This window comes from Oenanthe melanoleuca, chromosome 3 (assembly GCF_029582105.1).
Source record: "Oenanthe melanoleuca isolate GR-GAL-2019-014 chromosome 3, OMel1.0, whole genome shotgun sequence".
In the NCBI taxonomy this organism is placed as follows: domain Eukaryota; kingdom Metazoa; phylum Chordata; class Aves; order Passeriformes; family Muscicapidae; genus Oenanthe; species Oenanthe melanoleuca.
Window position 1 is genome coordinate 654,979 of NC_079336.1, and position 15,459 is coordinate 670,437.

General features: G+C 63.0%; 1 protein-coding gene across 4 annotated transcripts; it reads right to left on the bottom strand.

Moving 5' to 3' along the window:
• Window positions 1-331: 331 nt before the first annotated feature.
• Window positions 332-14,613, bottom strand: KIF3C (kinesin family member 3C). 4 transcript variants are annotated; one of them, XM_056486426.1, is made up of 10 exons: window positions 13,111-14,613; window positions 8,116-8,217; window positions 7,457-7,579; window positions 7,216-7,334; window positions 5,648-5,797; window positions 5,155-5,263; window positions 4,366-4,541; window positions 1,296-3,605; window positions 1,172-1,252; window positions 332-1,113 (listed from the first exon to the last, which is right to left on the bottom strand). In XM_056486426.1, exons 1-8 carry the CDS (start codon window positions 14,521-14,523, stop codon window positions 3,512-3,514), a joined length of 2,286 nt encoding a protein of 761 aa, XP_056342401.1. In that variant the 5' UTR covers window positions 14,524-14,613; the 3' UTR covers window positions 332-1,113; window positions 1,172-1,252; window positions 1,296-3,511. The 4 variants fall into 4 exon arrangements, with proteins under 4 accessions (XP_056342401.1, XP_056342402.1, XP_056342400.1 ...); XM_056486427.1 differs by having other exon boundaries at window positions 1,153-1,252; XM_056486425.1 differs by having other exon boundaries at window positions 332-1,252.
• Window positions 14,614-15,459: the final 846 nt, after the last annotated feature.

The following is a 15,459-nucleotide window of genomic DNA, read 5'->3' on the forward strand; positions in this document are numbered from 1 at the left end:
AGCTCTGCTTTTCCAGTTCCCCCTTTCCAGGTCCCCTTTTGAAACTCCCCTTTTCCAGGTCCCCTTTTCCATCCCCCAGTTGTGCCGTGTCCCCTCCCTGTGCCGTGTCCCCTCCCGTGTCCCTGTCCCCTCCCTGTGCCCGTGTCCCCTCTCCGTGTCCCTGTCCCCTCCCGGTGTCCCTGTCCCTCCCCGGTGCCGTGTCCCCTCCCTGTGTCCCCTCCCCGTGCCGGGCAGTGCCCGTGTTTGTCCCCGCTCTCCATCTCGCGGACCCCGGTCCGGGGCAGAATTCCCGAGGTTTCCCGGTGTCACGGCCGAAGGACGCTGGCAGCGCTGGATGCTCATTCCTTTATTGTGTCGCTGCCATCCGGAGGACGCTCCCAGCGCGGGCTCGGAGCCGCACGGAGCGCAGGGAGGAGCGTCCGCGCCGCGCTATCTATAATATATTTATTTATAATATGTCCTGTATAGTCCTATGTATAGAGCGACAAGGATGGGCCACCAGACAGCAAACTTTGGATTTCTAAATAAATCACCAGAGCAACAGGCACGAAAATTTGGTCCCAATCGAGGCCCTCACCTTGTCCATGACCCCGGAACACACCCGCACCCCCCTCCCCGCGGAAAAACGGCCAAACCTGAACCCCAAAAGAACAGCTCAACAACAAGGAAAGGAACCCCAGCCCAGCCCCGCCCCTGTCGCCGGGGAACGGCCCCGCCGGGACACACGGACACAATGGCACCGGCACACAGCGGCACCAGCGACACCCCAGTGCTCCCAGTCTGGGCTGGGACAGCTCCCAGTGCTCCCAGTCTGGGCTGGGACGGCTCCCAGTGCTCCCAGTCTGGGCTGGGACGGTTCCCAGTGCTCCCAGTCTGGGCTGGGACGGCTCCCAGTGCTCCCAGTCTGGGCTGGGACAGGGCAGGGCTCGGGAGGCTCCGCACCCCGGATGCTGGAAGTGCCCCATCCCATCCCATCCCCTGTGCTCTGCTGGAAGCGATTCCAGAGCTTCCCACCGTGACCAGAGCCCTGCTGGAGCTGTGCCAGGGGCTGTCCCTTGTCATGGCACAGGGACAAGGCATGGATACTGTGGGAAAGGGCCTGGGCACAGCCACCTCTCCCTGGGCACAGCCACTCTTCCTGGGCACAGCCACCCTCCCAGGGCACAGCCACCCTGCCCAGGGCACAGCCACCCTGCCCTGGGCACAGCCACCCTGCCCAGGGCACAGCCACCCTGCCCGGGGCACAGCCACCCTGCCCTGGGCACAGCCACCCTGCCCTCCCTGGCCACAGCCACCTTCCCTGGGCACAGCCACCCTGCCCTGGGCACAGCCACCCTTCCTGGGATGCCCATGGCCCCGGGTGACCCGGGGTTGGGGACACCCTGAGCTCCTGAGCTGTTTCCCACACCCCGGGTGACAATGGGGGCAAGAGAAGGTCGCTGCTTCATCACTGTGGGGCTCCAGGAGCTGCTGATCTACTGCAAGTGCCCAGAAAACAAGGGAGGAAATTCTATTCCTGCAGCCCCCCAAGCTTCTCCTCATTCTGAGTCTGTGCTTCCTGACCCCGACTCCCAGATGCTTTCCTGGAAATGATTAAATGAAGAACCAGCTCTCCCAACCACGGTGTTTCACAGAATCAGGGAATCCCAGACTGGTTTGGGCTGGAAGGGACTTTAAAGCTCATCCAGTGCCACCCCTGCCCTGGCAGGGACACTCCAGCCTGGCCAGGGATGGTTCTGCAGGGCCAGCTCGCTCTGGGCATGACCCCACCCCTGGCTGTGGGGACACCTTGGGCACACCTGACCCACACCATGGATGGGACCCATCACTCCTCAAACAGCTTCCCCTGCTCCCTGCTGGCCAGGCTGAGCACAGAGGACTGAGCTCCAGAACAACCACAGCTTGCCAAGGAGTCCCTGGGCCAGGGCAGGGCTGGGGAGAAGGGGACAGAGATTTGGGAGGGACAGAGGGTGTTAGGGGGAGAGGGAGGGGGCAGAGGGCAGTGATGGAGAGCTCGATGGGAAGCCCTGAGGCAGTGCAGGGAGGTGCTGGGCACAGCTGGGAAGGGCAGGGATGGCTCCACAGCCACGGGTGGAGGGGACACGGCTGCTGTGGCACCTGCCTGGCTCTAAGCCTGGCACAGCTCCTGCTGCCTCTGGATGCTCCATCCATGGCTGTGCCTCACCCCTGCCTCCCCACCCTGTGCTGAGTGCAGGAGGCAGGAGGGGAGCAGGGACTGGTCCAACAACACACAACAGTCCTGGAGCCCCTCCCTGGGGAGATCCAAACCCCTCTGACACAGCCCTGAGTAACTGCTCCAGGGTCCCCCCAACCTCAGCCACCCCCTGAAGGAATTCTCTTTGTGCCAGAGCACTTTCCCTGCCTGCAATCCTCTCTGACCTGCCCCCCCTGGCCGGCCCCTTGCTGACCCATCTCCTCCCATCCAGGACCTCATCACACTCAGGGATGTCCCCACCTCCCCCATCCCAGGGACAGCACAGCTGCTGGCCTGGCACGGCCAGGGCGGGTCTCCACCAGTTCCCCTCCATGTGAAATCCGTGTCCTGCAGGAACACTGAGCACTGTCCCTGTGCCACAGCAGCTGGGCAGGATCCAACCCCCACAGTCCTCGTGGCTTCCCCCCTTCCCCATTTCAGCATTTCCCACCCACAGCCCAGCAGGCAGTCTGTCCCAGCCAGGAGGTGACAGGGGTGACCTCGGTGTGCCACTGCCCAGGGCACAGCGATGCCATGGCTGCCCGGGTGTCCCTCCTCGTCCCACATTTCTGCAGCTGCAGGATGGAGCCTCTCCCAGCCCGGAGTTCCACGGGCAGTGCTGCTGAGGGGACATTTCACCTCCTGCTGTTGTCAGGTTGGCACGAGCCAGGCTGTCTCCAGTGTCCCCAGAGCGCGGCACAGGGGGACAAAGGTGGCTTGGTCTGGTGCCTGTGCAAGCCCTGCGCACGGAGCTGGTGCTCCTGCAGTGCAGCCACGCCCACACCGGTGAGGTGTCCCCGCTGCCACCGCAGCTGATGCAGGCTGGGCGACTCTGACAAGTGCTGCCACCACAAAGTGTCCCAATCCACGCAGAAATCTCCACATTCCCTGGGATCCAGCAGAGCACCAGGGCAGCCTCAGCTTCTGCCACAGCCCTGGGGAGGGACCCGAGCCTGTCCTGCCCGGGTGGAGCAGTGTCCTGGTGCTGTCCCGTGCCCAGCCCTGTGCAGGCAGCCCTGGGAGCTGGGCAAGCCTGGGGTGCTCAGCACGGTGCCCACTGCCAGCCTGGGTGTCCATCGGTCCGAGCTCAAATCCTGCCTCCCGTGTCACCCTCTCCATCAATAAATAGGTTAAATAAATAAAGTGACAGATCCGGATCGGGGTGGAGGAGGGGCGGGAGGAGGGAGGGGACGCCGCCCTGGCCCGGGGCCGTTCGTGTCTGCACAAACACACACAAAGTAGCCGAGGATGGGCCGGGGCCCTGGGGGCTCAGTCCGGGACCAGGTGTCCAGGCTGTCACTCCTGGGCCGGCAGTGGGGCGGCACACGGGGAGCTGGAGGCCAGGGACACGTGGGTGGTGGAGGATGGCAGCGACCTCGGCGTCTGGCACCTGGGGACACAGAGACACTCTGGGTCTGCTGCCCTGCCCTGCCTTCCTGCCCTCCCAAAATCCAGCCCTTTTCCTGGTCACCTGCTGTGCAGGCAGCACCAAAGGGCACCTTGCTGGGTGGGTCTGGGATTTAGGAGTATCATGAAATCATGGAACGGTTTGGGGAGATCTTACAACCCATCCAGTGCCACCCCTGCCATGGCAGGGACACCTCCCACACTGTCCCAGCTGCTCCCAGCCCTGTCCAGCCTGGCCTTGGGCACTGCCAGGGATCCAGGGGCAGCCACAGCTGCTCTGTCACCCTGTGCCAGTCCTGCCCACCCTGCCAGGAACAATTCCTGCCCAGGATCCCACCCAGCCCTGCCCTCTGGCAGTGGGAGCCATTCCCTGGCTCCTGTCCCTCCATCCTTGTCCCCAGTCCCTCTCCAGCTCTCCTGCAGCCCCTTCAGGCCCTGCCAGGGGCTCTGAGCTCTCCCTGGACCCTTCTCCTCTCCACTGAGCACCCCCAGCTCTGCCAGGCTGGCTCCAGAGCAGAGGGGCTCCAGCCCTGCAGCAGCTCCAGGTCCCTCCTGCACAGAGCTCCCCACGATGCTGTTCCCTGGCACAACCTCAGCAGCATTTCAAACTGACCGCACCAGCAGCTCAGGGGCAGGGTCGGCCCCGGTGGGACGGGGTCAGCGCAGCTCTGCTGTGACTCCTCCTCCTGTCCCAGCCCCGGTCCCCAGAGCCGGTCCCGCCCTGTCCCCGGGCTGTCACTCACCAGGAGCGGGACTTGCGCACGCGGGAGGCCGCTGGCCTCTCCAGGAGGCTGTCCAGGTGCATCAGCCTCTCCAGGTGCAGCGCCCGCGGGTCCTGCTCCGCCGCCTCCCTGCCGCGCTCGAACTCGAAGATGGCCGGGGGGGACAGGTCCAGCTCCAGGAACATGATGTTCTCAGCCTGCCCAGGGCACAGGGAAGCCACAGCCCGGGGAGTCACGGTGGGGAGAGCACGGCTCCAGCTCTGGCACCCCACACTGCCAGGGGAGCTCTGGGCAGTGGATCCTCCCCTGGCTGCCCTGGCACAGCCACACCGGGCTCTGGGCTCAAGGCTCTGCTCTGGCTCTCCCAGCCCCTCCCAGGGCTCAGCAGCCCTGTCCTTTCCAATGGCACAGCTGCCAGAGCCACAGAGCCAGGAGCTGGGAGCTCAGACTGGTGTATCCCAGATTCTCCAGAGCTGGTTTACTCCATCTTCTCTCCCAGTGTTATCCAGCCCTCCACCCACTGTCTGCCTTCAACACCCACCTCTACCCTACACCCACCCATTCATCCACACATCCAACCACAGCAATCCACATCCACACACCCACCCACACATTCACACACCATCCACATCCATTCACATCCACCTCCATCCATCCATCCATGGATCCACCTCCATCATCCATCATCCATCCATTATCCATCCATCCATCCCTCCCTCCATCCATCCATGTACATCCATCCATCCATCCCTCCATCCATCCACATCCCCCCCTCCCTCCCTCCATCCCTCCCCGGGGTCCCTGCTGTACCCTGAAGCGGGGGTGGGATCTCCTGGCCATGGCCACCCGGGCGTACTGGCTGATGGGTCTCTTGTAGCCCACGGCAGAGGTGGGGCGCCTCTTCATCTGGGAGCTGCTCCTGGGCACAGCACAGGGAACTGACTGACAGTGCCCAGGGGGACTGGGGGGGCCAGGGGGGAGTGGGGGATTGAGGGGACCGGGGGGACTGAAGGACTGAGGGATTAAAGGGGCTGGGGGGACTGAGGAGACTGAGGGAGCTGAGAGGACTGGGGGGACTGAGGAGACCAGGGAGACTCGGGGGACCAGGGGGACTGAGGGGACAGAGGGAGCTGAGGGGACAGAGGGGACCAGGGAAGCAGCCGTTTCCATGGGGCTGGGCTTGGAGAGGATTCCCATCCATGGGCACCTCCCAGAGTCCCTGGTCCCCCCAGTTGTGGGGCCATTCGTGCTCATTGGCAGGGACAGGGACACAGGGACAAGGACACAGGGACAAGGACTGTACCCTGGGGACAAGGACAGGGACACAGGGCTGTACCCTCCAGTGGGAACCAGTGGCTGGAATTTCCACTGGTCCTCGTCGCTGTCGAAGTACAGGCGGTTCATGATCTTGTTCTTCTCCTCGGGAGGGATGAAGTTCTCAATGATCAAGTACCTGAGGGATGGAGCAGGAGGGGAAGGAGCAGGAGAGGAAGGGGTTAATGTGACAGGAGACAGAAAACAGGTCACAAAGGGAGAGGAAAGGCAGGAAGAGAAGGAGACATGCAGGGAGAATATCCAGAGGATGGAAATGTGATGGAAGGGGAGGGGTTGAAGCAATGCAGCCACAGAGGGGGGACAGACACCAGAGAGGAGCTCTGGGGCTCCAGGCAGGACCAGGACTGGACCTGACATCTCCCTCTCCCTCTCCCTCTCCCCTGCCCAACCTGAAAATCAAGGAAAGCTCAACGATGCCAAGTGGATCCCAGAGGGAATCTTTTTCCCTGTGTGTTTTTTGGGGGCAAGTTGAGCAGCTGTCAAAAATTGTTTTGAGGCAAGGAGATGTATCAGTGAGCTGTGGCTTCCAGCCAGAACCGTGTCAGAGAGAAGGGGCAAAGCTGGAGATGGAATTCTATTTGTAGTGGAACTGTTTCACCCTGAAAAGGCTGAAGTGCTTGTAAATATCTGCGGGGGTTACAGACTCTGAGAGAGGAGTGTTTGAAGTGAGAACAAACCCCCGGGGGCGGAGCAGCAGCAGCTGCAGCTGTGGAAGGGAAATCTCTGCTGTGCCAGGGAGCTGGGAGCCCCAGGGAGCTGGGGTCACCCTGAGCCCCCAGAGCTGCTGTCCTCCGAGGGTGGTTGGGGGCCAGAGCAGTGTCCCCAGCCACCACTGCCACCCCCAGGTTCAGCCACAGCCAGGGCTTCTGCTGCAACATTTTCTGCTTTTTACCCTGGAACATTTTCTGCTTTTCGCCCTGGAACATTTTCTGCTTTTCCTCCTCTCTCAGCAGCTCCTGGACACCCCCTGTGCTGCCCACCCAGCACACAGCTCCCAGTGGCCACACCTTGTGCCACCACTGACACTGGGCAGGGCTTGGGTCTGTCCCTGTCTCTGGGTGGGGTCAATCCCTCCAGTTCTGCACCCACTCTGGGCCTCTGAGCCTGAGCCCTGCTCTGAGCTCCTGAGCCCTGCTCTGAGCTCCTGAGCCCTGCTGTGACCACTCCAGCCCTGCTCTGAGCACCCCAAATCTGCTCTGAGCATCCCAACCCTGCTCTGAATCCTCCAGTCCTGCTCTAACACCCCAACCCTGCTCTGAGCTCCTGAGCCCTGCTCTGAACCCCCCAGCCCTGCTCTGAGCACCCCAATCCTGCTCTTAGCATCCCAACTCAGCTCTGACCACCTCAATCCTGCCCTGACCACCTCAATCCTGCTCTGAGCCCCTCATCTCTGCTCTAACACCCCAGCCCTGTTTTAACACCCCCATCCTACTCTGAACCCCCCAGGTCTGCTCTAACACCCCAGCCCTGCCCTGCACACCCAGTTCCTCAGCCCCCCGTGCCCAGGGGACCCCCAAGCACCCCACCAACACCTACTTGAGCTTCAGCTCCCGGGTCTGCTCGTTCTGGGCCTCCTCCAGGTCCTGGCGCACGCGGATGTACTCGTCGTGCTGGTCCTGGATCTCAGCCTTGACAGCCTGCAGCTTGGCATAGAGCTGGGGCAGGGAGCAGCAGCTGAGCCCTGCCCGGGGCTGGGTGCCCGGGGAGGGACATCCTCACCCGCCCTGCCCCTGCCCTGCCCTGCCCCGCCCCTGCCCTGCCCCTGCCATGCCCTCACCTTCTTCAGCTTCTTGGTTTTGATCTCCACCTCCTGCTGCAGGGACGTGTAGGTGTCCCGCAGCTCCATGGTCTCCTCGTCCCTCAGTAGCATCTCCTGCTGCATCTCCCGCTCGCGGCGTTTCTGCGGCACGGGGAGGCGGTGAGCAGGGTGGGGACAGGGACACCCTGCCACCCTGTGTCACCCTGTGTCACCCCTGTGTCACCCTGTGTGTCACCCTGTGTCAACCCGTGTCACCCTCTGTGTCACCCCCATGCCACCCTCTGTGTCACCGCCCATGTCACCCTGTGTCAACCCCGTGTCACCCCCCGTGTCACCCTCTGTGTCACCCCATGTCACCCCAATGTCACCCTCTGTGTCACTGCCCATGTCACCCTCTGTGTCACCCCCATGTAACCCCCCGTATCACCCTCGTGTCACCCCCCCCGTGTCACCCCCCATCACCTCGTGTCACCCATGTCATCCCCCAGGTCACACCTTGTCACCACATGTCACCCCCATATCACCCCGTGTCACTGCCCATGTCACTCCCCCATGTCAACCTGTGTCACCCCCTGTATCACACCCTGTGTCACCCCGTGTCACTCCTTGTGTCACCTCCCATGTCACCTCTGTGTCACACCTTGTGTCACCCCAGTGTCACCCCCAGTGTCACCCACCTGCTCGGCGATCTCCTGCCGCCTCAGCTCCAGCATCTTCTGCTGCTCGTTGGTGTGGTCCACGATGGTCCTGCCCCCGATGAGCAGCTTGCTCTCCATGGCCTGCAGGGCACAGGGCTCAGGGCAGGGCTCCCAGCCCTGACAGTGGGCTTTGCCCCATGACACCCTGGCTGGGTGGTCACCCTGTGCCACCCCTGATCCCTGTGCCCATCTCTGCTTTCTGTGCCCATCCCCAACCCCTGTGCCCATCCCCAATCCCTGTGCCCATCTCTGCTTTCTGTGCCCATCCCCAATCCCTGTGCCCATCCCCAATCCCTGTGCCCATCCCCAATCCCTGTGCCCATCCCCAATCCCTGTGCCCATCCATAATCCCTGTGCCCATCCCCAACCCCTGTGCCCATTCCCAATCCCTGTGCCCATCCCCAACCCCTGTGCCCATCCATAATCCCTGTGCCCATCCATAATCCCTGTGCCCATCTCTGCCTTCTGTGCCCATCCCCGATCCCTGTGCCCATCCCCAATCCCTGTGCCCATCCCAAATCCCTGTGCCCATCCCCAACCCCTGTGCCCATTCACAACTCCTGTGCCCATCCCCAATCTCCATGCCCATCCCCAATCCCTGTGCCCATCCCCAATCCCCGTGCCCATCCCTGGTTCCCATGCCCATCCCTGATCCTTGATTCCATCCCTGCTCTCAGGGAGGTGGAAGCATTCAGTGCCCAGAGCCCTGCACGATTATGGTGGATATTGGGAACAATTCCTGCCTGGAAAGAGCTGTCCTGCCCTGGCACTGCCCAGGCAGGGGTGGATTCCCCATCCCTGGAGGGGTTTAAAATCCCTGTGGATGTGGCACTTGGGGACAGAGGACAGTGCTGGCCTGGGCAGTGCTGGGGATGGTTGGGCTCGGTGACCCTTGAAGGTCATTTTGTTCACGATTCCATGGGCAGGCAGCAGAGCAGCCCGGGCTGGGTCGGCAGCCGGGCCAGCAGCAGGGACAGCAGCAGTGGCTGCAGGGGTGCAGGGACAGCAGCAGTGGCTGCAGGGCTGCAGGGGTGCAGGGGCTGCAGCAGGGGCTGCAGTGCCGTGTCCCCCCGCTGCTCCCAGCCCGCAGCCCCGGGCCCGTTCCCTCCCGCACAGCTGCGATCCCGGGATGTGCAGCAGCTGCCGGCCCGGCCCAGCCCCCGCCCCCGCCTTCCTGCCCCGCTCACACCGGGGCGCGGAGGGACGGGAAATACACAAATACACAAATACAGACACAAATACACACACACACACCGGCCTGGGCACGGAGGGACGGGAAATACACAAATACAGACACAAATACACACACACACCGGGCTGGGCACGGAGGGACGGGAATTACACAAATACACAAATACAGACCCAAATACACACACACACACCGGGCTGGGCACGGAGAGACGGGAAATACACAAATACACACACACACACACACACACACACACACACCGGGACTGGGCATGGAGAGACGGAAAATACACAAATACAGACCCAAATACACACACACACCGGGCCTGGGCACGGAGGGACGGGAAATACACAAATACAGACCCACACACACACACACACACACACCGGGCTGGGCACGGAGAGACGGGAAATACACAAATACAGACACAAATACACACACACACACACACACACACACACACACACACACACACACACACACACACCGGGACTGGGCATGGAGAGACGGGAAAATACACAAATACAGACCCAAATACACACTGAGATACACAAATACAGACCCAAATACACACTGAGATACACAAATACACACACACACACACCGGGGATGTGCACGCAGAAATGTGAAAATGGACACACAAATACACACTGAGATACACACACAAATACACACACAGACACACACACAGACACACACACCCCGGGGCTGTGCACACAGAAATGCACAAACACACAAATACACACACACAAATACACAGGGGCTGTGCACACAGAAATGTGCAAATACACACACAACAAATAAACACACAGGGGCTGTGCACACAGAAATGCACAAACACACACACACACAGGGGCTCTGCACACACACACACAAATAAACACACACGGTCTGTACATAAATACAGACACACACACAAATACACAGAGGTTGTGCACACACAAACACACACAGGGAGCACATCCTGGGCCAGGATGGACAAGGTCACACCCATGTGTATGTGTGTCTGTGTGTGTCTGTGTGTCTCTGTGTGTGTGTGTGTGTCTGTATGTGTCTGTGTGTGTGTATCTCTGTCTCTGTGTATTTGTGGCCTGCTCCCATGTCAGGATGTCAGTGAGGGACAATCAGGGGGACACCCTGTGCCCCCCCAGGGATGGACCCAGATGTCCCCAGGACACCACACACAGCTTGAGAAACCAATCTCCCAGACACAGACACAGACACAGACGGGCCACCATCTCTGAAATGTCCCCTCTGCCACCAGCATGTGGCCACCCACACCCACTGGGCATCTGCCCCTGAGGTCCCTCTGGCCCCCCCAGATCCAGGGGCCCTGCCCAGCCCCTCCCCACCATGGCCACTGAGGGGCAGGGGGGCCACCAGGCCACCCCAAGGATGCTGCCAGCCTGGGGGGGCACATGTCCCTGGGCAGGGGTCTCCATGGGGGTGCTGTGCCAGAGTGGAGGCTCTGGCAAACCAGTGGCCCCATCCCCACCAACAGCTGCCTGGGGCAAGGCTCTATTTCCACTCGATTTCCATTATTTTCCCCTCATTTTTCCCCTTCTGGCTGCAGGGGGCACACTGTGGGAACCCAGGGGACACCCCCACAACTGTGCCTTCCCACCTTTCCCACCAGTGAGACCCCTGCAGCCACTCAGTGCTGTGGGGACACAGCCCCCCCCTGACCCTGGGGATTCCCCCCCTCTGATGGTGTCCAGGCTGGGTGTTCTGCTGGGGGCTGAGACCCCCCAGGGCAGCCCCCAGCCCATCCTGTGCCATCCCCTGCCAGGCCTGGAGTACTGGGGTGCCATGGGCCCCTCACCCCTTCTCCAAACCCAGTTCTTGGTCCCTCCCTTGATGCTGAATGTCCCCTGGGAGCCCCGCTGGGCTGCAGGGAGGGGACAGGGGGGTGCTGGGACAATGATCCCACTGCCACCCCCTCCCTGCAGACACCACCCCAGATTAAGAGGCTTCTCAGTGCTGCTGTTTTCTCCTGCCAGGGCATTTATTCCCTCTAAGGAGGAGACTCCCAAGCTCCTTTAGCACTAAGCCTCTCCCAGGAGCTCATTTCCGGCACCCAGAGACCTCCCCAGCACTTTCCCTCCTGCTGACCTCAGCCTCAGCCCCTGGCACAGGGAAGCACCCACACCCTGAGCCCAGCTCCCTGTGGCACAGCCCCTCTGCCTGGGCACGGAGCTGGGCATCCAGGAGCACATCTGGGTGCCCAAATGCACATCTGCTGGGGCAGGCTGACCCTCTGAGCTCCATGTCCCACATGTGCCAGCTGGGGGGCAGAGGCAGAGCCCACACCCACGAGTGTGACAGCATGAAGGGTGCAGTGTGTCACCCGTGGGTGTGGTGGGCACCCCGTGTCCCCCTGTCACCTCAGCTGCCTTTGCCATGGTCACTGTGGAGCCTGTGGGGCTTGTGGCCCCACTGCATGGCAAAGCTGCCCCTGAGCACCTTGAGGCCACCCAGTGTCCCCACAGTGTCCCACTGGGGTGAGTGTCACAGCAGGCTGTGCCCCTCTGGCACAGGGGGGATTTTCTGAGGTGACACCACTCTGCTGTCCCACACAGCCAGAGGGTCCCTGTGTGTGGAGCAGCTCTGAAGGCCACCCAAAGGGACATGGTGTCACCTCGCCTCCGGCCCTGCCTTGTTACTCAGCACTTCCAGGACACACAGTGGCCCTGAGCCAGCCAGACAGGGAGACTGTGCTGGGCAGCTGCCAGCCCAGCCTGCACCCACAGCCTGCACCCACAGCCTGCACAGCCACGGGGGATGGCTGCAGGCCCCCTGTGCCAGGCATCCCGCTGTGCCAGGACACCCGTCACGGGACACCCGTCACGGGACACCCGCTGTGCCAGCCAGCAGCCCACGGCTCAGCCACAGTGCCACGTCCCAGAGGGATCCCACGGTGTCTGTGCAGGCATCCAGGCACGGCCACGCATCCCTGGGCATGATCACACATCCCTGGGCACGGCCACGTGTCCCTGGGGCTGCAGCAAACACGACCCTGGCCATGGAAGAGGGTCCAGACCCCTGCCCAGCCCTGGCACCCCGTTGGTCCCGGCCCCATGGCCACCACGGGCAGGGGGGAGGGTTCAGGGTCCCCGCAGCTCAGTGGGGACAGGAGCAGGGCTGGGGCAGGGGGAGGTGCAGCCCCAGACCCCCGGCATTGCCGTGGACCCTCTCACCCTCAGCACCAAATCCTTGAGCCAGCGGTGGTGCCCCCATCCACCCTGCCCTGGCTTGGGGTGCCAGGAAGGATTTGGGGTGTGGGATTGGGGTGGGGGTCCCTGCAGAGCTGCCATGGGCTCACAGCCCTACCCATGCCCCCCAGAGCCCACTAGGAGCCAGGGGCTGGACAGAAGTGGGGGCAGGTGCACCAGCCCCAGCCCTGGGCTCACTCCCGAGGCCACCAGGGATGAATCTGCAGCATCACTCTCATCACTCCCCCTTCCCACACGAGCTGCTTTGTTGTGCTGACAGGGACAAGAGCTGAGCACAGCACACTCGTGCCACCGGTGACCCACTCCCCCACAGCCCTTCCCTCCACCCCTGCAGCTCCCAGGCAGTGTCCCTGGGCCACCCCAGCTCAGCCCCACACCGGAGCTGGGGCTGCCCCCAGGACCCTGCCCTGCTTGGAAATGCCCCCTTGCTGTGCCCTATGGTGGGCACCTCCCCCAGGCTCCCTGCTGGGGACCCATTCCCACTCCACACGAGGGGCTGGGGGCACAGCAGGCACCCCAGCCCCGTTTGTCACCACGTGTGACAACACGAACCTTGTACTTGATGGCCAGCAGCTCCGTGGCCTCCTGCTCCTTCCGCAGGTCCTCGATCATCTTCTCCTTCTCCCGGAGCAGCTTCTGCTTCTCCTCGCTCACCAGGCTGTGGTCATCCTGGATAGCAGCTTTCTCCTCTTCCAGCCTCTCCTTCTGCTCCTTCAAGTAATTCTCCATGTTCTTCTCCAGGCCATCCTCATTCTCCTCCTCTCCTTCATTGTCCACGGTGCCCTCTCCCTCCATCGCTTTCTTCCTCCGGCTGCTCCTTCTCCTCTTCTTGCCCAGCATCCCGCGTTTCTCCAGCTGCGCTTTCAGCCGCACGATCTCCTCCTGAAACTCCCGCAGCAACGTGTCCTTGGGGTCCTCGTTCACCCGGGGCTTGTTCTTGATGTTCTTGGCCCTGTTGGCGAACCTGAGGGTGGAGAGGCTCTCGTCGTAGCTGTGCGAGGCCGGGCCCAAGGTGGCCACCATGATTGTCTTGGCGTTGCCCCCGAGGGAGTCCTGCAGCAGGCGGGTGAGCTTGGAGTCCCGGTAGGGGATGTGCGTGCTCCGGCCGTCCACCAGCGCCGAGATGACGTTGCCCAGGGCCGAGAGGGACAGGTTGATCTTGGAGGCTTCCTTGGGGCGCTCTCCCTGAGCCCCCATTTTGTTCTGGCGCTCGCTGCCCGCCAGGTCCACGAGGTTGAGCTTGCCCACGCGGATGTGCTCCTCGCCGTCCGGCCCCGTCTCGCTGCACTCGATGGTGATCAGGAAGATGGCGTGGGAGCGCGAGCTGTGCTCGTTCATGTTGGTGCTGCCCACCGAGCGCGTCTGGCTGCCCAGGTTCATCACGTGCTCGATCTCCTTGACGTTCTTGGTCACGAAGGACGACAGGTCCTTGATGTACACCCCGGTCTCGGGGTTCTCCTTCAGCTCCAGCTTCTTGCTCTGGTCCTTGGCGAGGAGGTCCCTGATCTCCTCCTGGTAGATCTCCAGGTACGAGGCCCTCACCAGGTACTGCTGGTTCTGCGAGCGGGAGATGTGGGTGAAGATGTGCTCGAAGGCGCTGGGGATGATGCCGCGCTTCTCCGGCTCCGCCCAGGCGCCCTGCATGGTGTAGGTCTTGCCGGTGCCGGTCTGCCCGTAGGCGAAGACGGTGCCGTTGAAGCCCTGCAGCACCGAGTCGATGAGCGGCCGCACCGTCTCATCGTACAGGTCGGCCTGCTTGGAGCTGGCGTCGTACACGGCGTCGAAGGTGAACGTCTTGGGCAGCTCCCCGGGCGCGGCGCGGGGGTTGCGGATGCTCACCTGGCCCAGCTTCACGTCCAGCTCCAGGACGCGCTCGTATCCCGCCGCCTCCTCCCGCCGGCTCATGGGCCGGCACCGGGCCACCACCCGGAGCGCCTCGCAGCCGCTGCGGGGCTTACCGGCCATGGCGGCGGCGGGCGGGGCCGGCGGCGCAGCGGGGCTGGGGGCTCAGCCGCGCCGCCCCCGCGGCATCCCCGGGGCCGGGGCCGGGGCCGGGGCGCAGCGGGCGCGGCCGGGGCGGGGGGCGCGGGCGGCCGGGGCGCGGCGGGGCGGCCCCGCCGGGCGCTCGCTCATGGCAGCGCGGCCGCTGCGCCCCGCCCGGTGCGGGGATGGGGCGGGCGGGGCGAGGCGCGGCCGCGCCGCGATTGGTGCGCGCTCCCGCAACCCCCCGGGCGCGCTCCCGCGGGCGCGCACCCGCAGCCGCGGGCGGGAGCGGCGCCGGCCCCCCCGGGCACGCCGGGAGCTGTAGTGCGGCCTTTGTGCCGCGCACGGGGCGCGGGGAGCGGGGGCACCGCTGCGTGCGGGGCTGGGATGCTGCGCTGGAATGCACAAGCGGCATGCGGGATGAAGGATGCGGCGTTGGAATGCGGGGTTAGCATGTAGGGTGAAGGACGCAGGTCTGCCGGGCAGGGCTGGGATTCAGGGTTAGGATACAGGATACAGAATGCAGGACTGGGATATGGGATCGCAAAAGCAGGATCGGGATGTGGGATGCAGGACTGGGATATGGGATGAAGGACAAAGGACTGGAATGCAGGATTGGGATGTGGGATGAAAGATGCAGTACTGGGGTCCAGTGCTGGGATGCAGCACTGGAATGCAGGACTGAGATTTTGGGCTGGGATGCTGCAGTGGAATGCAGGAGTGGAATGCAGGATGAAGGATTCCAGATGAAGGACTGATGGAGGATACAGGATGTGGGATACGGGATGTGGTTGCAGAATGCAGGATGCAGGATTTGTGTGAGCGATGGAGAGTTCTTTTGTGGAATGCAGGATGTGGAGTGCAGGATGCAGGACTGGGATTTGGGAAGCAGGGTGCAGGGTCCCTGATGGGGGATTG

Coding starts and splice junctions, on each gene's coding strand:
- KIF3C (XM_056486426.1), bottom strand. CDS start 14,523: ATGGCCGGTAAGCCCCGCAGCGGCTGCGAGGCGCTCCGGGTGGTGGCC. Junction 8,218..13,110: donor TGCTGGCCATCAAGTACAAG/GTTCGTGTTGTC, acceptor TGTGCCCTGCAG/GCCATGGAGAGCAAGCTGCT. Junction 4,542..5,154: donor GATCCCACCCCCGCTTCAGG/GTACAGCAGGGA, acceptor TGCCCTGGGCAG/GCTGAGAACATCATGTTCCT.